At 33.5% G+C, this 23226-nt stretch overlaps 1 protein-coding gene across 1 annotated transcript; it reads left to right on the forward strand.

Annotated features, from left to right (window-relative positions):
- The first annotated feature begins 8629 nt into the window (after nt 1-8629).
- LOC110725418 lies at nt 8630-9449 on the forward strand. The gene is made up of 2 exons (XM_021904899.1): nt 8630-9014; nt 9388-9449. The coding sequence occupies exons 1-2, from the start codon at nt 8630-8632 to the stop codon at nt 9447-9449; spliced, it is 447 nt and encodes a 148-aa protein (XP_021760591.1).
- Nucleotides 9450-23226: the final 13777 nt, after the last annotated feature.

The raw sequence follows: 23226 nt of genomic DNA on the forward strand, positions 1-23226 counted from the left end.
ATTGAATTATATCATTTTATATGTTTAGGATCAACAAGAACCACGGATTATACTCATTAGTGTGAATCACGCAATCAAAGGGAAAGCAACTCGCCAAAATTCAAGTTGTCTTTGGATAATTAATGTATTTCTAATATTTGAGACTTAGAGACTTTATGTAATTTAATGAATTATTTGTTATATTTGAGACTTAGAGATTTTATGTATTTTTTGTTATTGATATTTTCTGATTTTATGTAAACAGGTCCATAAACAGGTCTATAAACAGGTCCAACAGGTTATTTATTTTCTTTTAAAAAAAACACACAAAACAGGTCTATTCAGGTCTGGACCTGACCCGGATCTGATTGCTCAGGTCTGGACCTGACCCGGACCTGCTGAATCAGGTCCGGTCCCCGAACCTCAAAATTGGCTGATTCAGGTCCCGGTCCGAACAGGTCCGGTCCAGGTCCGGTCCGGTTTTGGACCGGTGTACAACCCTAACTATTGCTACTGTATTTGTTCATTTATTACATGTTTAATTATTGTAGTGGGACAGAGGATGATATTATTTTTAAAGAAGCAAGTAACTTTGATTTTTGGGGGAAACAATTTCCTTCTGAAGATGATGCTTATGAAATATATAATGAGTATGATTTTATGAAAGGTTTTGGGATCAGAGTTGGGAGGAGTAAGAAGCGAAGGGATGACTCATTTTTTATGAAAAGATTTATTTGTTCTAATAAGGGTTATAAAGATAATAAGTTTAGAAATATTAGGTCCTATGAGAGACTTGATACAAGAACCAAATGTTTAACTTTTGTACAGTATGTGTTTATGAACATATAGTGTCAAATATTCTAATGTAGTTAGTGAATGATGGTTCAAAGTCGTCAAAAAATATTAGTATTATATATATATATATATATATATATATATATATATATATATATATATATATATATATATACTATTTAAATATTTGCTTTTGAAGGATGTGATTTGTATTAATACTTTGGAAAACAAAAAAGTTTATTTCCTTCTTATTAAAATCATGTATATCACCAAAAATTAAAATATTGAATATTAAATATACAACTCAATTCTACACATATTATTATACACAATGAATTCTCGATCCAAAATCGAAAAATTCAAACTAGTGTTATTGGTTGATGTTGCGTGAATTCATGCATTCTTGATTTCCTTATTTTTGCCGTCTTCCTTTTTTTTTTCTTTGCTATCGTGTGGTGTATCTCACTACATCCATGATTCTTTGTTTAACTAATAGACAAAAACAAGAATTTTTAGTTATATTTGAGCAAGAATAAGTGTTGAAATGAACCAATTTTCATATGAATATGAAAATATAACAATTGAAATGATCGATATGGAAATGAACATATATTAATATATAAATGAACATATATATGTGTAGAAATGATCATCTATTAATATGGAATGAACAACTATTAATACAATAATGAACATATTTACATAATTGAATATGAAAATGTACATCTATTAATATATAAATGAACATGCATTAGTTTAAAAATGCCTATGAAAGATATCAATCAATAAACATGAAATATATACGTGAATGATTCTTGAAGCTATCAATATGTGATTTATCATACATGCATTTGAAAAAAAGATATATATTGAAACTCAAAATTTAACCGAGCATGAAATATTTGAAGAAGATGACCAAAATATATAAATATTTATTAAAATTCTAGTAATCGTATATTAATATGTGAAAACCATATACTTTTATACGATTAAACATCTACCAAAATACAAATGAATATTCATCCAAAATAACTTTCCACTCCAAAATATGAAAAAGAATGAACATTTATATATACAATGACTATGTAGTAATAATTTCCCACTCCAAACTATGAAAAAGAATGAACATTAATACAATGACTATGTAGTATTATATAAAATGTAGTAATATGTTTATATTAATCGTCTATTAAAATGTGAATGATTGTATACTAATATATAAATGAACATTTATTAAAAAGGAAATGAACATTCAATAAAAAAGAAACACTACAAACTAATTTAATAATTAATGCTTACTTTTCTCCAGATTCTTTGATGTTCTTCTTTGAAACTATTTCCTTCAACTGCAAAAAAAAAAAAAAAGGAATATTTCATAGTTCATACCCAAAAATCAACAGGTACTTGTTCAAATTACTAGTTTTTAAACGAAAATTAGTAAAAATTACTAAAATGCAATAGTTCATACTCTTTTTCTATGTTTTATACTTTAATGATGATCCTGTAACACAATTACAACAAAAAAAATACTAAAACTAGGGTTTATACTCTTTTTCGAACTGAATATGAACAAAATCATCACTTACTCCTTTGAATTTCGACCTTGATTAGTTGTAGTAACTAAACATTTTTTTTTTTGATAATTTGTCATAAATTCATAGAAATTTTCAAATTTGAAAATACAAAAAATAGATTTAGAGAGAGAAAATGTAGAAAATGGGTGAGGAGAGAGAAAGTGAAATGATAATGGCTTTTTTTTATATATATAAATATATGGGGTGGGGGAAACAATACAGTTATTACTATGTAGTTACTAACTTACTATAAGTATTTGGGGGAAGGGGTGTTAAACGATGAGTTTAGGAAGGGGTGTAGGGTAAGATGCCTAGACTAGAGTCTAGTCATATATAATTAGAGAAAGAATAGGAATTTTGGGAATTTTTTGTTGATTTCATTTTAATTTTACAAACCCATGTTAAAAAGTTGAATGTATGAGCTCCATTCTAGAGATGATCATTCGTGGATTCGGTTGACAATGGATAGTTTGTGCATATTTGGAGATCTTATAGGTTAGATTGGTCTATTTGTTAGAGGGTTTTAAAAAACTTTTAATAATTCGATGATTGTTGTGTTAGGGTCTGTTCTCATACATTTATTTTCAATTCAGTTTAGCTCAACTCAGCTCAGTTCATCTCCTAATTTCCTTCTCTTATAAAATATTCAGTTCAGTTCAGTTTAGTTTTTATGACCCTTTGTATGGCCCAAATTCCATAGCCCAACTCATTATATATCAAGGTTTCTCAATATTTCTAGAAAATTCTAAAACTATTGAGAAATTAATTGAGAATGGTGGAAGAATCTAGAACTAGTGAATACTCATGAATATTCTAGATTTATGTGGACAATTTGAAGAGGTTGTGTGTAAAAAATTTCACACACTTCCTCAACCTCCTTACATCACCTATAAATATAAGGTGTTGGGCATCATTTGGGATATGTTTCTACCTACATATCCTCCGATACTCCGATATTCTCATACACTCTATGAGTGTCCTTCCATGCTTAGAGAGAATTTACCTACAAATACCGCTATGTAAGATATGAGAGTTCTCTTGTAATACTCATCAAGGGTTCTTGTACACTCCTATTTTTCATATAATGGATTATTTTGGACGCTCATGGATTTTTTATAATTTTTCCCACGTTTAATATTGTGTGTCCAATTTCTTTCTATTCATCTTGCCTTTATCTTTATCCTACTTATCTTATCAATCTATACATGATATATTTCTATTCATCTTGCCTTTATCTTTATCCTATTTATCTTATCAATCTATACATGATATATGTGAAGTATAACACAAAACTATTTTTATAGATTTATCTAATAATTTTTAATTAAATTAAATATTCTACTAAGTTACACATTATCAAAAATTAATTCGTATTATATCAATACGTAATGGACTAATGGGGGAGTGAAACTCATCCACCTACTAACCCCTCCATCAAATTCCCCTATGAAAATCAAACATTTGGCCAACACGCTGGAACTCATGGAAAGTGAAGGTTTCACCACCTCAAATAATCATGTACTTGTTTGATTGTCAAAATAAGTTTAAAATATCCTAGTTGTTTGATTGACAAAAACATAAAAATATTATACTAACTAATGATATATGTTTAAAAAAAAAAGTTGTTTACTTATATGAATGTATTTTTATACACCTTGAATTGGGTAATTGAAAATTCAAATGGGATTAAAATTTTCTCTTTCTTACTTTTCTAAGAACATAGAATTATGTGGATAAGAATGAAAATAGTTGATTTTGTTAGGTTAAAATACAAAGTAAAACTTTTTAAAGATATAAAAAAAATTACTACTTACCAAATAGTTTTGTTAAAATGAACATATAAATTCTTATACTTGATCAAATAATTTTTCTTAGATACTAGGTAGTAAAACTCACTTAACATTACAAATTTAGTAAACAATAATATTCTACATACATTCACCTTATCAGGAATATCATCCAACTAGGGGTGAAAGTAATTTGGATAAAAACCGAAAACCGAACCAATCCAAACCGAATAAGCAATTTAGTTCGGTTTTTTTCGGTTTTCGGATTGGATCGGTTTGAAAAAATAGAAACCGAAATATTTCGATGTGGATTCGGTTTTGGAATTCGAAAAACCGAAAACCGAACACCGAACTAGCCCATTTTATGACATATATATATCCAAAACCCTAGATCTTTTCGTCCCCTCTTTTCCCATTTCCCTTTCACAGTTTCACTTTCCCTCACCAAAACCCTAGATTTTCCCTCTTCTCTCCCTCACCACCTCACTCCGTCCGTCCACCACCAGTCTGGTACTTCGGTATCTCACCGCCGCTCAACGCTCACCAGTCACCACCACGTTCTGATTCAGTCAAAGGTAAGAATACCTTCTCTTTTCAGATTTCACTTCTCTTTTCCTGCTTCTCTTCGATTTTGCGAATTTGATGTTTTGTTATGTTCGAAATGGTAATATTCCTTTGTGAATTGGTGAATTTGATGTTTTATAGTTCGAATTGGTGAATTTTCCTTTGTCCAATTGTCCCTAGATTTCCTTTATTTTGTTCGAAAACTTCGAATTGGTGATAGATTGATCGTTTGGTGATATTTGATGTTCGAATTGGTGATAGATTGATTGTTTGGTGATAATTGATGTTCACCCATAGCCTCTGTTTGATATGTTTTAATAACAACAATTATTATATGATATTTTTTTTCAATATTTCATATATATTATGTAACTTGTTTTTTTTGTTTCTGTTGTTAGTTGAGAAATTTGACACAATTGGTGGTGGTCAAAATAACCAAGACTTGGTTGAGCTTGATTGAACGGTTGAAGAGTTGAAGCTGCCAGCCAATTAAGCTACTGCCAATTGAATTAAGTTTGCTGCTGTTGGACTGTTATTTCATTTTTAAGATTTCTATTATGTCTGTAATTTTATTCTAATGGCTGGAATGTTTTTTTTTTAATAATTATGCTATTACTTAATGTGACAAATATTAGTCTTAAAGACTTTAGTTTTTTCTTAAAAATTTGTTCAGGAAATGTACAAAATTTAGGCCTTTAAAATGACTAAAACAATAGGCCCAAATAAAAGCCCAAATTTAAGGCCCAAAATGACAGCCCAAAAAAATTCGGTTTGGATTGGATTCATTTTTCAAAATCGAATTATTTCGGTTTGTATTGGATTGGATTGAATCCAAATTCGGTTTGGATTCGGTTTCAAAAATCTGAAACCGAAATAATTCGGTTTGGATTCGGTTTGGAGTAAAATCCAAACCGAATACCGAACTTTCACCCCTACATCCAACTCAAATTTAAATTAATCATCAAATAGTTCACAGAAAATTTGATGTGGACCTGGTTCACAATAATATTATTGTGGACCTAAGGTTTATTCACACGTAAATACATAACTGGCATTATATTTAATACGGAGTATAGTGACCTTTATTTTTTACATAGTGACCTTTATTTTTTACATAGTAACAATTTTTATATGAGAATGGTGATAAATCAAAGCAAATTAAATTTTCACTTAAAAATCGCAAAAAGGTAAAAAATCATCAAAATATAAATACTAATAACACTGATTTACGCGTGTTTTTAGTCATGAATTCCTAATTTTATACAATTTTCAAGAGTATATTTAATGCTTATATATAGGGTTGCATATAACATTACTCATGGTAATATGCCTTGTTTTGAAGCAGACTCCTTACCATCAAATTATATTTACGGATTATGTTCTACTTTTACAGGTTGTATTGAACTATTGAGTTGGAGGAGGATACCTTAGGCCTCGGATATAACATGCTTTACATGAGAATGATGATAAATTAGAGCAAATTCAACAGTTGACTGATGGGGCAATTAATGAGATGCAAAGTCATAGTGGGGAAGGAGGTGGGGTCCCTGATTCGTTGCTGCTGGCTTATTCGGCTGGAATACTGAATGAAAGTAACCTTTCTTTGATTAAAGAAGGGTCTGTTGAAGGACAGAAGGTGGGAAAGGAAAAGAGCTCCTCTACTTTTCTTTTTGAAGCAGGGACTAAGCAGGGGAGTAAAAAGGGATGGAAGAGGGTGGCGAGGCATGGGGGGAAGTAAGCATGGAGGTGGATGATGGGGTGAGAGGAGTTAAGATGGAGGCACAAAAAAGGGGGGCTGAAGAAGTGATGGAGCAGTTAGCAGATAGTGTAGAAGGGGTTAGGAAACGAAGCAAAAGTAGTTCCGAATCACCTAAGACATCTGTGTTTTCGACGGAGGTTGGCGAGTTCTAACCCCGTCAGCTCCAACGAGTATCCTAAGTTGGAACTGTCGGGGTTTGGGCAACCCTTGGACAGTTTGAAGACTCCGGAGGTGGAGTGTTACTTTATGCCCGAGTTTGGTTTTTGTTTCGGATACCAAAATTAGTAAAGAGGCGGTGGAGGGTCTTAAAGGGAGGTTGGGCTTTAATAATTCTTTTAGGGTAGCAAGTAGAGGGAAGTCAGGAGGTTTAGGATTATTTTGGAGTGCGGATGTCGTGGATTTTAGTTTAATTTCTTTCTCCCAAAATCATATTTGTGGAGAGGTGATGAGTGGGAATGAGAAGTGGCTTTTTGTAGGGATTTATGGGTGGCCTGATTCAGGAAATAAGCATCATACGTGGAGCTTGGTGCGACATCTCTGTGAGGGGACAAATTTACCTATCGTGGTTGGTGGGGATTTTAATGAAATATTGTCTTATGATGAGAAGGAAAGCGGTGTTGATCGTGAGAGGAGGGATATGAAGGGATTCAGAGAAGCTATGGATGCTTGTGATCTTCGTGATTTAGTCTATAAAGCCAATGGTGGACATGGGAACGGGTTCGAACCGTCCACACTCGGGTCAGGGAGAGGTTGGACCGATATCTAGTGTCGACTACTTGGACTAGTTTATTTCCTCATGCTTCGGTTGAGCATCTTATGAGGCATCGCTCGGATCACGTGCCAATTGTTTTGAGGTTGACTGCTAGGCCGAGAAGGAGTAGAAACCGAACTAAGAGCTTTAAATTTGAAACATCCTGGCTGCTAGATAGTTCCTGTGAGAATGTGGTGAAGAAAGCGTCGGAGGAGGCGGGAAGTAGTGATGTGATGGGGAAACTTAAACTCACGAGCAACAATTTGGCAGTGTGGAGCAAGAAGAAGTTTGATGACTTGGGGCAGCAAATCGAGAAGGTGGAGAAAGCTCTACATTCGGCTCAGCAAGAACGGGTGACGATGGAGAGTTGCGAGAGGTGCACAGAACTTGAGAAAAAATTAGATGAGCTTCATTGCAAACACGAGGCATATTGGTTCCTGAGGTCGCGGGTTTTGGAGGTAAGGGATGGCGATCGCAACACTAGCTATTTTCATCACAAAGCTTCTCAGAGGAAGAAGAAAAATCAATCGAGGGACTTTACGATGAGGATGGGATTTGGCAGGAGGATGAGGATTTATTTGAGGGGATTGTTGGTAATTTTTACTCGCAACTTTTCACCTCCTCTAACCCTTCTGATGTCAACATTCAAGAAGTGTTGCAACATGTTAAGACATGCAGTAATCTCTAGTGACAAGAATGAAGAGCTCATGAGGCCGTACACCAAGGAGGAAGTATTTCTAGCCCTGCAATAGATGCACCCCTGTAAGGCTCCTGGTCCGGATGGTATGCATGCTATCTTTTATCAAAAATTTTGGCATATAATTGGGGATGATGTGTTTAACTTTGTTCGTAGTATTTTATGTGGCACTTCTACTCTGGAGCATGTCAATAGTACTAATATTGCTTTAATTACGAAAGTAAAATCCCCTGTAAATATATCCGAATTCCGGCCAATTAGCTTATGTAATGTATTGTATAAGCTGGTCTCGAAAGTGATTGTGCTTAGGTTGAAGTCGATTCTTCCTAAAGTTGTAACAGAAAATCAGAGTGCTTTTGTTCCTGGTAGACTTATAACTGATATGCTCTTATTGCACTAGAATTGTTTCATACAATGAAGAAAAGAAGTAAGAGTAAAAAGGGCACAATTACTTTGAAATTAGACATGAGAAAAGCATATGACAGAGTCGAATGGAGTTTTCTGAAGAAATTGCTTCTCACAATGGGATTTGACGGTAGATAGGTGAATTTGGTAATGCATTGTGTGACTTCGGTTTCTTACTCTTTTATTATTAATGGAAGAGTGTGTGGAGCTGTTAATCCCACCCGGGGATTGAGACAAGGAGATCCTCTCTCTCCTTATTTGTTTATTTTGGTGGCTGATGCGTTTTCCCACATGTTGAATAATAAAATTCAAACTAATATGTTGCATGGGCCGAAAGCGAGTAGGAGTGGGCCTGCTATATCTCATCTCTTGTTTGCATATGATAGTTTACTTTTTGCTAGAGCGACACGACAGGAATGCGAAGTGATAGTTGATGTACTCAACCGCTATGAAGTAGCATCCGGGCAAAAAATTAATTATGAGAAGTCAGAAGTGTCTTTTAGTGGAGGGGTAAGCGCAGAGCAACAAGATGATTTGATTGGGGTACTCAATATGAAACGTGTTGATCGACCTGGTAAATATTTGGGTATCCCTACTGTGGTAGGGAGATTGAAGAAGGCTATTTTTGGTGCTATTTTAGACAGAATATGGAAGAAATTACAGGGTTGGAAGGAAAAGTTACTCTCCAGGGGCCGGAAAAGAGGTGCTCCTTAAAGCCGTGATTCAAGCAATTCCAACCTATTTAATGGGAGTATACAGATTTCCTAGCTCGGTTATTCATAATATCAAGTCGGCTATGGCAAGGTTCTTTTGGGGTGACTCGACTTCCCAATGGAAAATACATTGGAAGTCATGGGATGTAATGTGTACTCCGAAATGCTCTAGAGGTATGGGCTTCAAGGACTTAGAGGTTTTTAATGTTGTGATAAATCACATTTATATAGGATTTGTAGGCACGTTTATGCTAAGTTTATAGTTGCTTTTTAGGTCTTTTGGTCGCTTTTTAGGTCGTAAATGCATATGTTGTTTGTTTTGTACTCTATTACGCTTCGTTTGTGTTTTTCATAATGTTCCAGGTGATTTCAGTGATCATTTAGACGCTTTCGAAGTGTTTGGAGTTGATTCGGATGATATTTAGATAGAAGCCGACGAATCGAGCTTATTAATCGAAGATCCCATGTTCATGGATGTTGATTTTGAGATTTATATGCATGAGGAATGAATATAGCATCCACAAGGGTCTTTATGCACTTTTCGGAATTGAATTTGAGTTAGAAATGAAGAAAAATGATATTTTACAAAGGGGCAAAATTGACCTTTGCTCACTCTTTTGATCATAACTTGAGTTCTACAGATCGGTAAGATGCGATTCAAATTGCATTGGAAACTAGACTTGAATATCTTTCCAATGATATGTCACATTCCCCAAGACGCCTCCTAGAACATAAGTTATGGCTGTTTTAATCCGGGATATGTACCCTGCGACCAAACCCGGCGCCCACTCGATCCTCCCTGCTGCTACTGCCAGGGCGCGGCCACCACCCTGCGGCCGCAGGTTCTGCCAACCAGCCACAGCAGCCCACGAGGCTTTGCCGCTACATATCTTCATTCATTCCTCGATTGCATCGATCAACTTCTTGCCACGTCATCATCTATCGCCCAATAGTAATACAACTTGTGTAATTTGTATTTTCTTATTTCTTTTCTTGATTTATTTTTAGATTAGAATTTAGGAAGTTCATAAATACTGAAGGGATTATTATTTTTCCCTTAGGCCGTTTTTACGTTCATTTTCTTTGCCCTAGTTTTTCTCATGAGCAATTCCATGGATTCTCCATGGATTGTTCTTGAGTTTATTAGTTTTATTCATTGAGGTATTTTATTTCTATCTCTTATTTTTAATTATGTTTTCTTCCTTAGATCTAGTTTTAATTATTTATTTCATGTTTGAGTAGTTTTATTTCTAGAGTTTGGGAATCCATGTTTATACTATGAATCTTGATTGATAATTTTAATATTTTGATTATTGATTTCTCTAATTGATAGTTGTAGGGAATAAATTTCAAGCGTTAAACCCCTTAGCTTGAACCCCACTGTGATCATACACTAAAGTACGGTGGCGTCCAAAATGGAAGAAGATAGAGCAAAAGAGTCGCCAACAAGTTTTAGGAACTTGTAAACCGTTCACAGGGTGAAGGTTACACCCCTTAACGATTCAAGAGATCGTCAACTCCATAAGGTCTAGAACCAAATAAGGGTTCGGGGATGAAGGTACAAATCCAACCTAAAAGAGATTGAACCTGCCCTAATAATAGGCCTCTACTTTATTCTGATCGTATTCATATGCGTTTTTTAATTAACATGCAATCAATAGGATTAACCTAAAACTGTTTATCTAGGTTGGTTGAATATAATGCACAAATAAACTATTATTGGCGATCACTTGAAATTATAATCATATTAACCCTAACAAGATTATTAATTATCTTATTAAGCGTGATTACAAGTACAGATTCCCTTTAAACATGCATAAAAGGTGTGATCAAGCAATAAATAAATATATCAAGCAACATAATAATAAATATCATGACAATAAAATTATAATCATAATCAAGATAATCATAATCATAAAAATAATAATCATAATAATTATAACAATTATAATCAAAATAATCATCATAACAATAATTATAATAATCATAATCATAATATCCATGTTAGAGCATAATGAAAATAGCAAGATCCTGGGCATGATACTAACAAGATAGATTAATAACAAACCCTAGTATGTCACTAAGCAATAAAAATCAAATCTTTAGCCCTAACATGATACTAATAATCATAAGTATTAGGAAGAACATAGGAAGCATCATAACAATCATATTTAATATTAAAATTACCCTAGACATGATACTAGGAATATTATAATAACAATATAAACAGTACGTGATCATAACATCAATAAATCAATTAAAGTACTTACTTTGATGCCTCGTACCTCTTTCTAATAACAAAATACACACGTTAGTAACTTCAAGGAAAATAATAAACAAACAATTAAATTAAATAATTGAAATAGAGATTTGGGACCAAACCCTCAGAAATTAAACCTTTCACGTCTAGGGCGAAGGCAACTTCGAATATGGCTATGTGTTTCTAGATCTTGTGAATGTGGAATTTTGTATTTGAAAAGCAATTTTAGAAAAGAGAAAGATGAATTGATGGTGAATGAATTGATTGATGAATGAATGAATTAGAAGAGAATGAGAATTGAAAACTAATTGTAGGTGAATGTAGACGAATGTTGATGAGAATTGGTGAATGAAAACAGTTTTTAATACGTTATTTATAGAGAAAATCAGCCAAAAAGATAAATTAACATAACAAAGTCCTGGCGCAACCGAAATAGAGCTGGCGCCAACCCTGGTTAACTGGCGCCAGGCACCAACACTAGCGCCAGGCGCCAATGGCTGGCGCTAAGCCTGGTTCCAGGCGTCAGACCTGTTTTTGACGCGTTTTCGAAAATCAGATAAATTTGCTGCACTGGAGGATAAAATCGTATATTTTCCTCGAAAATGCTCTTTGATTTTAATTAAAACTCTGAAAAGTCAACAAAAGTCAATTTATCAATTCTAATTGAATTAGGAATGAAAAGAACCTTCTAGAAGAATCTAGAAGACTAAAATCATTCCTAATTGCATTAGGAATGATAAATCATATTAGGCCCTCCTCTAGATCATTGGGCCGCATATAAAGCTCAAATCGGGCCCAGTTTGGTAAATTGGTCATAATTTCCTCAATATTCATCGGAATTGGGCTTATAATATATCCTTGGAAAGCTCTTGTCAAGCCCCATCCAACTACACTATTATTGGACCCATATCATGGACCAACCAAACTGGATTAGCTGTTTTTCTTAAAATAAGTTTTCAAAAATAGAGAGAAGAGAAAAGAAATTAAAACTATCCGCAACACTAGACTTTCCACACTTTCGCTTCATTCGATTATGATTCGACGCGAAAAGCACTCATCACTGGGTTTGGTTTTGGGGAGACACAAATGGGTGTCTACAATAGTGTTTTGTTGTTAATCTTGCAACCTGATCAATTTTTTGATTAATTATTGTTAATAAGAGTTTGAATCGAAAGATCTTACTTTTAGAGGCTTACCTACAATTAGCAATTCTGATTATGTTAGCGACCGGACTACATATGTTGAATTGAGAGCGTTAAGACCCGACAGTAGGCTTAGCAATTGCTCTAGATAATTGATTGATTGCATTGTTATTGATATTTGATAGATTTAGAACTATAAACATGGTGAACCATAACCCTAGGTCTGTTTATTTATTATTTTTTCCCTCTTTTAATTTAAACTGTTTTTCTATCCCAATTTCGTGACATAGTTTAGTTTCTCCATACCTTAGAAGTTAGATTGAATAACCATCTCTCTGTGGATTCGACCCTACTTACCATACTACATTGTTAGTTGGTTTTGTTAGGAATTTATTTTTGACAAATGTACGACAACCTATCAATGTTGCACTTATTGGGAAACAAGCGTGGCGGCTTGTATCTAGGGAAGACTCTCTTTTAGGGAAGGTCATGAAGGCGAAATACTATCCTCATAGTACTTTTCTTGATTCCTATTTCGGTCTGTCAGGTAGCTATTCATGGCAAAGCATTTGGAGTGCAAAGGCTCTTGTGAAGGAAGGAATAATTTGGAGAATTGGGTGTGGAGCAAATGTGAATATTTGGAAGGACCCGTGGGTAGACGACGAAAATGGGCAATTTTTAACAACCCCAGAAGCTGAGGATTTATGTTTGGTGAGTGACCTTGTGGACTTTACAAGAATGGAATGGAATGACAAGCTTATTTCTGCCAGGTTTAACGAACAGGACAGAAAATGCATTCTAGCTATACCACTAAGTATGAGAGCTCCAAAGGACAAAATCACGTTGGCGTTTTCAAAGGATGGGGAATACTCGACGAAGACCTCATATATGCTTGGTAAGGGCTGTGATTTTGATCTATTTCACCAAGTTTGGGTGGAACTTTGGGGTTTAGAAGCTTCCTCGAAGGTTAAGCATTTTTTATGGAGGCTATGCACGAATACACTGCCGACCAAGATGTTGTTGCACACTCGACACTTGATGGACTTTGCAGCGTGTTCGTGGTGTGTGGTTTGTGAGGAAAATGCCACTCATGCGATTTTTTTGTGCACTCGTGTATGGGATTTATGGGATGAGTGTGGTTGTGCCGCTGCTAGACCGCAAGATGGTGAGACCGTTTGTGATCTGCTGGTGAGATGGGGTACACCGTACACTAGAGGCAAAAATCAAGCAAAGAGCAGCATACCTTGCTTGGGTAATTTGGACAGAAAGAAATAACAAGGCTCATGCTGGATCAGAAACTCCTAATGGCCTGCTGGTGGCTCGAGTACGATGTCTAGCTGATGAATTTGGCACGTACAGCAAAAGAATTTATGCAATTCCCTCTCGTCAGTCCCGACCCAGCTAGAGGAAATGGGCTGCCCCTCCTGCAGGTGTGGTAAAGGTAAATTCAGATGCATCTTTGTGTGTCGAGGGATGGGTGGGCATGGGAATGGTAGCTCGTGATCATGCAGGAAAGGTTCTGTTTACAGCAACAAGAAGGGTGAAGGCTTGGTGGCCACCTGAGATAGCAGAAGGGAAGGCTCTTCTCCATGCCATGAAGCTTGCGCAAAGGTTTGGTTACAATGAAATTATTCTCGAATCAGATTGCCAAGTGCTCGTGAATCGACTGTCCAAGGCTGCTATGTTTTACACTGACTTTGATAATGTGTTGGAGGATATTCTGTCTTTAAGTTGTGCTTTTACGTCTTTTACTTGGTCTCATGTCAAAAGGGATGGGAATAATGTAGTCCATTACCTTGCTAGCTAATGCCTTTTGGTGTCGAACAAGTTTGGATCAACCATTGCCCTGAAATGGTTGCTCCTTATGTTCTCTCGGACACTTTGTCCATTGATTAATAAAATACATTAGCTCGCTTGTCCTAAAAAAAAAAAAAAAAAAGTTATGTATAACATTTTTAAATTAATATTAATGGATAATGTGAAGCATGACGTGGGTAAAAGCGTCGTTTGCAAGTAGCTCAAAATTTCATGTGGGACGGCTGAATGAAAGCAACTTCGAGTACAGCCTCCATTAAGGGTTTTTTTTTTTTTTTTTTTTTTTTAAATGAACTAGTTGGACCTATCTCTCTAAATGGTCGGTGGTGGTGGGTCTCATTTTCATTACATTAGCTTTAATTTATTAATTACTTGCATAATTACTGCTTACTCACTTACGTAAAAAAATAAAATTATATGTACTCCCTCTGTCTCTTATTGTTTGCTCCATTTAACCTAAAAAAATCTCTCATAAAAAGTAAGTCTATTGTGCAAATAAAAAGAAATGAGGAAGTATATATTATGTAGATGGTCTCGAGTTTTGAATACATTTTAACATATTAACTAATTGTTAAAATTAGTTGTCCTTTATTATCGGTAAGCTTCTACATATTTTTACGAATTTATAGGTATTTATGAGGAATTATTGTTATTCACTAACATTATCTCCATCTCTCACTTAAATATGTGAAAACAATCAAGCCGTTAGTTCTTAGGCATAGTACAAAAGCTTACAGTTTGTTTGACATTGATGTGCTTTTTTGTTTTTTGGTTTTTTGTTGTATAAAAGTATATAATATATGTCACATAATGACTCAAAAATTATTTAAACTTATTAAAATCATAATAATTTTGAAAACTGACAACAAAAAAGTAGAAACACCTTTTTCTTGTTACCTGTTTTTGGTTTTTAATTTTAAAAAAAGAGAAAACTAAAAACCAAAAATGATACCAAACAAGCCCTTAATTTTTTTTTTTATGATTTATTGATAGCGTCATGAATATAAGTTGAATAATCTATATTTATTTATACTTTAGTATTTAAAGACTATAACCAAGAAACTAAGAAAGACACATGTCACATCCATTCTATTACACTTCTCTAACCATAGAGCCACATGTCATCTTACACTATTAATTTTTTATTACACCATTTTTTTTAATTCTTTCATTAAACTTATAATTCATCTTTCATACACACTTTATCTCTCCCCTTTAATTCGACCTTTTCCAATTCTCTCTTTAATTTTAACCCTTTTTTTTTATTAAAGTTCCAAAATTTTAATTTGTTTAATCATGTTTCCGATTACATATTATACCCTATAATAACTTACTGATATTTCCTCACTTATCTATCAATACAATTTTATATGAATAACCCGTGCATAACCCGTGCATCGCACGGGCCAGAAGACTAGTTGATTTTAAAAAGTCATACAATTTATTTGGATACTCCATAATAATCATTTTAATTAATTTTGGAAATTGAGAACATAGAAAATTATAGCCTAAACTTATTTTCCAGCTTGAAAATTCATTGTTTTCCATCCTATATACAAACAACAAAAAAATGGGAAAATCAAAATCATGTACGGAGTAGTTTGTTTGAAAAATGCTTCGATCTTATACATCCGGGTGTACCGTACACCCAACTAATGTAAGGTTAATTTAATTTTTCATTTGATAATAAAATGAAAAAACAATCATAAAAAAGAGAATAAATATTCATGGGTGTACGATATATCCGGATGTATATAACAATTTCTCCAAAACAAACCGAGCCTAAAGGAAAAAAAATGAATGAAGTATAAACTACTCTAGTATAGGGGGCATCAATCTATCACTTAGCTATTTGGCAGAAACCTCTCTTTATTACTTGCTATGTCCCTAATTTTTTTTCCAATTGACTTTTCACAATCTCAAATACAAATACATGTTTTAAAACGTTTATATATCAAATCTATACGAATAAAATTATGAAATTTATATTAATAAAATATACAATGAGATGGATCAACAAAATTCCACATGACTGTTTTATCTCTTATACGTTAATGGGAATTTATATTCAGTGTTACTATTTGACCGGTACATAGTTTTAGGCAATTTAATTGACTTAAATAAAATAAGAGATAAGTGGGGTAGTTGAAGTATTAAAAAAATAATAAAAGAAAGATAGTGTGGTTTATAGTTTATTAAAAAGTAATGAATGTGAGAGGAAAGATATAATAAAAAAGTAGTAGTGAGTTTTGGTGGAGACCATGAGAGGCAAGAAATATCATATACTTCCTCCATTCTTTATTACTTGACCCGCTTTGACTTTTTACACTATTCACCATCCCTCCTTTGACCGTCTTTTGTGAATAATATGTAAGGAAAAATATATTTATGTATGATATTTTTGGATTCGTCTCAATAAGTACTATCATAATATATAACTTTTATAATTTTTACTTATGGAGAATTTAAGTTATTGATCGTTAAAGTTTTGTATTGGCAAGTGTGATAAAAGAAATTTAGGTCAAGTAGAAAAGAACATAGGAAGTATTAATGTAGTTTTTTACCAAAAAGAGAAGTGTAATATTTATTACAACACGGCCGAATTTGATAAATGTGACACTTATAAAAACACAGATGAAGTATTAAACTTTGAACAAAAATTGGCAATGGGCAAAATATTAGGGACATACCGAGTTTTGGTTTGTGAAAATAATTTTGGCCCAATCTTACACAATTCAAAACATTAAAAAAGGATAGTGGATAAGATGGTAGAGTAGAATGAAACTCTGAAGCCCAAGCAAGCAAGGCCTAAATTATTGAAAAGCCCTAAAAAGTTAGCCCAGATAAAAGTAGACCTAGCCCAATATCTGCCTTCTTTAAAAAAAACCTATCCCAGCCCAAAGATGATCCGATCCATAAACAATAAATTTGAAACAAACCAAAATTGACCTAGTCTCAAAAATTTTTGTGACTAAGAGCGATCTACTCTCATTATAATTTATTTAGCTATTGACCTTAAATGATTATATCATATAAATCAATCCTAACAGGGCAAAAAGATTGGATTATTTATTATTATCTAATACGGTTTGATTAAATTGACTCGTATTAAATCCGATTTAATTGATTTTGTTTCCAGTCTATTGGAATGAGAGAGGATATGAACTCTAAGAGCAAACCTAATCAAATATCCTCCATTCATGTCATTATATGCATGAAAAGGAGACATACCTACCTTTTACACATCAAAATTTTAATAATGTCACTCACATGCTAAAAATGTTAAGTAGTGACTAACGTAGTAATGTGTGAATGAAATAGTTCAAGTAGATGAATGGTGCCAAATATATTGATTACGAAAGCCCTTGATATTTCTCCCAATCTTCAGTAATTGAATTTGAAGCTTGTGAAAGTCGCTTTTGTAGCACATAAATCATCTTCAAGTAATAATGACATCATACGACCCTTTTACAAATTTATTATGTGGCAATGAATTACGTTTGTTTCATTGTATGGACCCACAAAAAAAAAATTTGCATCTTTTAAAATAAGTTTAGTTCAGATCTCATTCCTTATCGTTTTTGTTTATTTTAGTAATTAAGGTGAGTGCGTTTTGTGACAACAGAACTCAAACTAAATAGAAGCAACATAATTTATCATAAAAATTACATTACATTAAATTATATGATTTTTTTTGGTGTTCCATCCGATTCATCCTTTGGGCTAATCCGGATTCGGGATCAGTTCTGGGTGGTTAGGTTCCAGTCCCCTCCCGATTGTTGTTGCGGGGGATCGAACACAGGTCTTCCTTACCAAGTGTAGTCTCAATCACCACTACACCAACAATTGGTACATTACATTATATGATCATTCTATAACATTTTTCAGACTTATGTCATATATGATATGTGCAACGGAAATAATAAATACAATAGCAAGACATGTATATAATGAGTTAAAAATAAAAATAATATCTTAAGCATAGTCAAACATAGTTGGATTATATGATAAAAAACCCTTTACCAAACAATAAAAACTAACAAGATTCAAAGCATAAACAACCTTTAGAGACATTCAACCTAAAAATAAGGAACAACTAAAAGGGACAAAAGAATTAAAGAAGTATCGGTTATAATAGGTACGTCTCTTACCATGTTTTATTTAAGCCTTGTTTATTATCCGAATTAGTCTTTAGTATGGAGTAATAACTTTTGGTAATCTATGTACTCCGTATTAATTTTACCATAAAACAAGATGTAAATTTAGCTTATCTAACTACTGGTTTTAAAATTATAGACAAATAAATTGAATGGTATGAATTGAAGGTGAAACAAATGAATCGAAGTTGATGTTTGGAACAAATTTTAGTTGATATGTCATTTTAAGTTTCCGATGCGACTTCTGGTGAAAATATTTGGAGCCAAACAACAATCCACTAACTAATCTAATTCTAGTGGAATAATATCATCATTATGACTAACTACCTTTAAAAAAAAGTTTAAAATCAATTGTGCACTTGATTGTAATCCGAAAACACTAAGGGTCAGTTCATATTTACTTATTTTCTGTTCAGTTCAGTTCAGTTCAGTTCAGCTTCAATCAGTTCAGTTCAGTTCAGCTCCAATCAGTTCAGTTCAGCTCTTAATTTTCCTCTCTCATAAAATATTCATTTCAGCTTAGTTCAGTTCAGTTCAGTTCAGTTTAGCTCCAATCAGTTCAGTTCAGTTCAGCTCTTAATTTCCCTCTCTCATAAAATATTCATTTCAGCTTAGTTCAGTTCAGCTCCAATCAGTTCAGTTCAGCTCCAATAAGTTCAGTTCAGCTCAGTTCAGTAAATATGAACAGGCCCTAAACTAAATTGTTTTCTACTATAATTATGTTTATTTTAATCACAAGAATACTCATTGTTACTCTTTTTATTTTATCTTTTTGATAATTGTTTGCTTTTATTGTGTTGATGATTTAACGAATATGATTATGAGATGATTCTGGCCGGAATCTTGTCACTTAATAAACAGTTGATAAAAGGGGACATTTCATCTTAATTTGTTGCTATAACTTTTGGTTATAGACTGTGACATAGATCTAGTACTCCCATTTTATTGGATATTTTCTCATCTACTAGTATTAATGTGACAGAGGTGGATTCACAGCCATTTATTTCGGAGTATGAATCATTACATAAAAGTTATTCTTAGAAAATAAGTCGTCAAGTAATATACAGAATAGCTAGTCGTTACATTATTATATATATGTATCATCAATATATAATTATAGTAATTAAAATTTGTAAATCCGTCTCAAAATTCAAGATAAGAATACTCTAACTAAATTTGAATAAGCTAGCTAGCAAGAAAACTCTTACTTAGGATCTGTTCTCATTGACTGAACTTAGCTGAACTGAACTGAACTGAACTGAACTGAGCTGAACTGAACTGAACTGAACTGAATATTTATAAGAGAAGGAAATTAGGAGCTGAACTGAACTGAACTGAGCTGAACTGAACTGAACTGAACTGAACTGAAATGAATATTTTATAAGAAAAGAAAATTAGGAGCTGAGCTGAACTGAATTGAATTGAACTGAATTGAACTGAATTTCAACGTATGAGAACAAACCCTTAGTTCTATCTATTAATCAATTCTCAGCTCATTGTTGTACTTGAATAAACTCCAAGCTTGATCATAAGTTGCAACATAATCACCCATCCCAAAATTCAGATTATAGTACTACCCAAAAAAAAGCAACATTTTATCATTTAATCCCTATTAATTTAAAAATAAAAGTTGAGGATGTAAAACCTTCTTGACCGTTATCGTTAAAATTGATCTAATCTCTTATGCCTTATCTCTAACCATCATCAATTAAATTGTCTTAAAATTCTTAACACATTAAATTTAGCAATAGCATCAATAACTAACTAAAGAAATTCTTATATGAGACGGTTGCATACGTACAAGTATAAAAATTTCAAAATGTAACTTGTTAGAAGTCTTATATAACATATAATTCGGATACGATTTTTAAGTAATTAGCTTAACTTGCATATCAAGTAATAACATTTTTGGTCTTATTACGTGTGACCATCTTAAGTGTAATACGTACAAATATGAGCTAAAGAGGAGAGGACACGCGTAAGAATGCAATAAATTGAAGGAGTCACATGTAACGGCTCATTGGAGCCTCAAGTCCAACTGCTAAATGAGTCCGTTGTGAAAGTCACGAGTGAAATTGGTCGGTTAACTTTGCTTTGTTGCCCACCTTATTAAATGAATCCAAGCTTCTTGGGAAAACTATTAATGGATTCTAAGCAATTGTGGTATAACAATAATTAAGCTACTTGTACTACTTGATTCATTAATTGTAAGGTTACTCAATTGATTAAGTTTAGGCCATGTCGAGTTCTATTTTAAATGTTTGTTTATTTCAGAAATGATCAAATTAAATAGCTTTATTTGTTCTTACTTATCGTTAAAAAACAAATCTTTAATTTTGTACTCGACTAATTATGATTACGAAGGTTTAATATTTGAAGAGTACACATATAAAAGAGTAACAAAATTTTATTTGGATAATTAATTAGTCTTTCAAAATTTCAAAATCTAATTTAGAAATTAAGATAAAACAAGATGAAATTAGTTAAGCTGCACTCAATTTTAGTCTTTCTTTAACCAAATTTTTGAAATGAGCAAAACACACAAAGTAGAGTAGTGTTGAAATCACTTATAAGCTCAAAGGAAGTCTCACATAGTAGGTCAGTAGTTTTCTAAATCTAAGATGATATTTCGCTCATCTTTTTTCAATGTAAGACAACTAACATGTAAACAATAAAAAAGTTTCAGCGGATACAAAGCACATTTAAAAGCTAGAAATGGAAAATAATCCTACAAAACTTTCAAATGGTTTGAAAATGCTAAGGGGCCGTTTGGTTGGGGGTATTCATCAAAGGGAAAGGGAATCAACCACCCTGATTCCCTTTGTTGATGTTTGTTAGCCCTTTTTTTCATTCCCTTTCCCCCATCCATTCCCCCAAATCCTTCTAAGCCCATTCCCCACCCCCCTAGGTATTTCCATTCCCATTCCCTACCACCACCACGTCACCACCTTCATACCTACCCAACCACCGGAAAACCCAACCACCGTCCTACCCGACCCTCGTCGCCCCTCCCCCGACCCTTGCCAACTCTCATCGACTCTCCCCTGCACCGGAATCGGATTTGTTCGCTGCCCCTTTTCGCACCGGAATCGCACGTCGCTGCCCCTTTTTGCACCTCCCTCAACCCTTTTCGCACCTCCCCCAACCCTCGTCGGAGACTTTCGCACCTCAAACAGCAAGGGAGAATAGTTTCTAGGGTTTATTCGGGGCTGAGGGTGGTTTTTCGGGGTTGAGGGAGGTTTTGCGAGGGGCGAGGAGAGCTGTGCGAGGGGCGGGGATGACCGGCGAAGGGAGGCGAAGGGGGAGGGAGGTGCGACGAGTGGTTTGGTGGCTGGAAACAGTGGAGAGTGAAGGTTTGAGGTGGTTGTGTGGTGGTGGGACTGGTGGCCCTCATTCCCTTTGTTTTTAAGACCAAACAACATAGAAAATTTTAGGTATTTTCATTCCATTCCATATCTTTCCCTTTGTTCATTTCATTCCGATTACCCCTCGCGAACCAAACGGCCCCTAAATACTTTGTACTTTGTATTAGATTAATCTAAGATAAAGGGATCGGATAAGAATTGAAGACTACTATTCATAAATAAGCAATCTTGCTAAAATGGGTAATGTATACTTAGACATCACTCGATTCTTTGATTGGCACATTAGTCTTCTAGGCTATGTAAGTTGCTATTGACAAGCAAGAGCAAAACATCCCCCTCAGCCTTCCTTCATCCTTTCACTATGTACCATAGCCCCCCAATAAAAGTCGACATTTTTACATATATGATCTCTTAGACCCTACCAACCCCACATAGCTTCCATAACTCCAATTTAATCTACTAAAGAATGAAGATTATGCTAGTGTAAGTTTAATTATAATGTAGTTAATTATATTGAAGTCCCATTTGGCTGTTACTAAAAGAAAAAAAAACATCCCATTTGGCCACTATTGGAATGTCAAGATATAAAAAAATATGCATAATTAATACTCTATATATAACTACCTAGCTAGTTTAATAGTATTTCCTAATCCTATTAATTGTTTTTATAAAATAAGATCATGCAAATATTGAGTTATCTATAGTTCTATACAACTCAATATTTAAGTTATAAAGGTTTTTTAATTTAATTATATATATATATATATATATATATATATATATATATATATACTAGTCTTGTGACCCGGCGATGCCCGGGTAGTTTATGGACTTTTAAGATAAAATTATACTACATATTATAATTCAATTTGATTGAAAATAGAATTCTAAATTAACTCTTTTTGCTACAAAGTCAATCTATATTTATCCAACGTGGATACTTGGTGAAAAATTAAAATGTTAAATGATGTTGTCTTGTGGCCTAATTATAAATTTATTATTTGATATTTTATCAAAAATATAACTCTAAACTAATAATCTTATTCTAAAATTCTATTCTATAGAATTCTTACCTAATATTTTTTTTATCTTATGAAATCTATCGAAGGTGGCGCGACACTTGACGGTTTTTTTTTATCACATGAAGTCTATTTAAATTTATCCAAGGTGGCGCGACACTTGGTGAAAAGTTAGAATGCCAAGTGTCGCTATTTCGTGGCCTGACTAAAAGTTTAGCTTTATATATTAGTTATATGATATAATTCATATTTTTTAACGGTGTTTAAAATTTATCAAATTTGTTTATAAAAGAACCTAAAGTTCTTAAGGCCTAATATAACATAATTCGTACCAAATTTCCTTTCAATCCTATTCTTAGGTGGAAGTACTACTAGCAAAGGTTGTAACCAACATCGGAATACCATTAACTTATATGTTATCAAATTTGACCTATATTTTAGATA

Source organism: Chenopodium quinoa, unplaced genomic scaffold (genome assembly GCF_001683475.1).
Source record: "Chenopodium quinoa cultivar QQ74 unplaced genomic scaffold, ASM168347v1, whole genome shotgun sequence".
Classification (NCBI taxonomy): domain Eukaryota; kingdom Viridiplantae; phylum Streptophyta; class Magnoliopsida; order Caryophyllales; family Amaranthaceae; genus Chenopodium; species Chenopodium quinoa.

Excerpts from the sequence above, each read along its gene's own strand:
- LOC110725418 (XM_021904899.1), top strand. The coding sequence starts at position 8,630 with ATGTTGCATGGGCCGAAAGCGAGTAGGAGTGGGCCTGCTATATCTCAT. Across the intron at positions 9,015-9,387 it reads CTCCAGGGGCCGGAAAAGAG|GTGATTTCAGTGATCATTTA; the intron begins GTGCTCCTTAAA and ends ATAATGTTCCAG.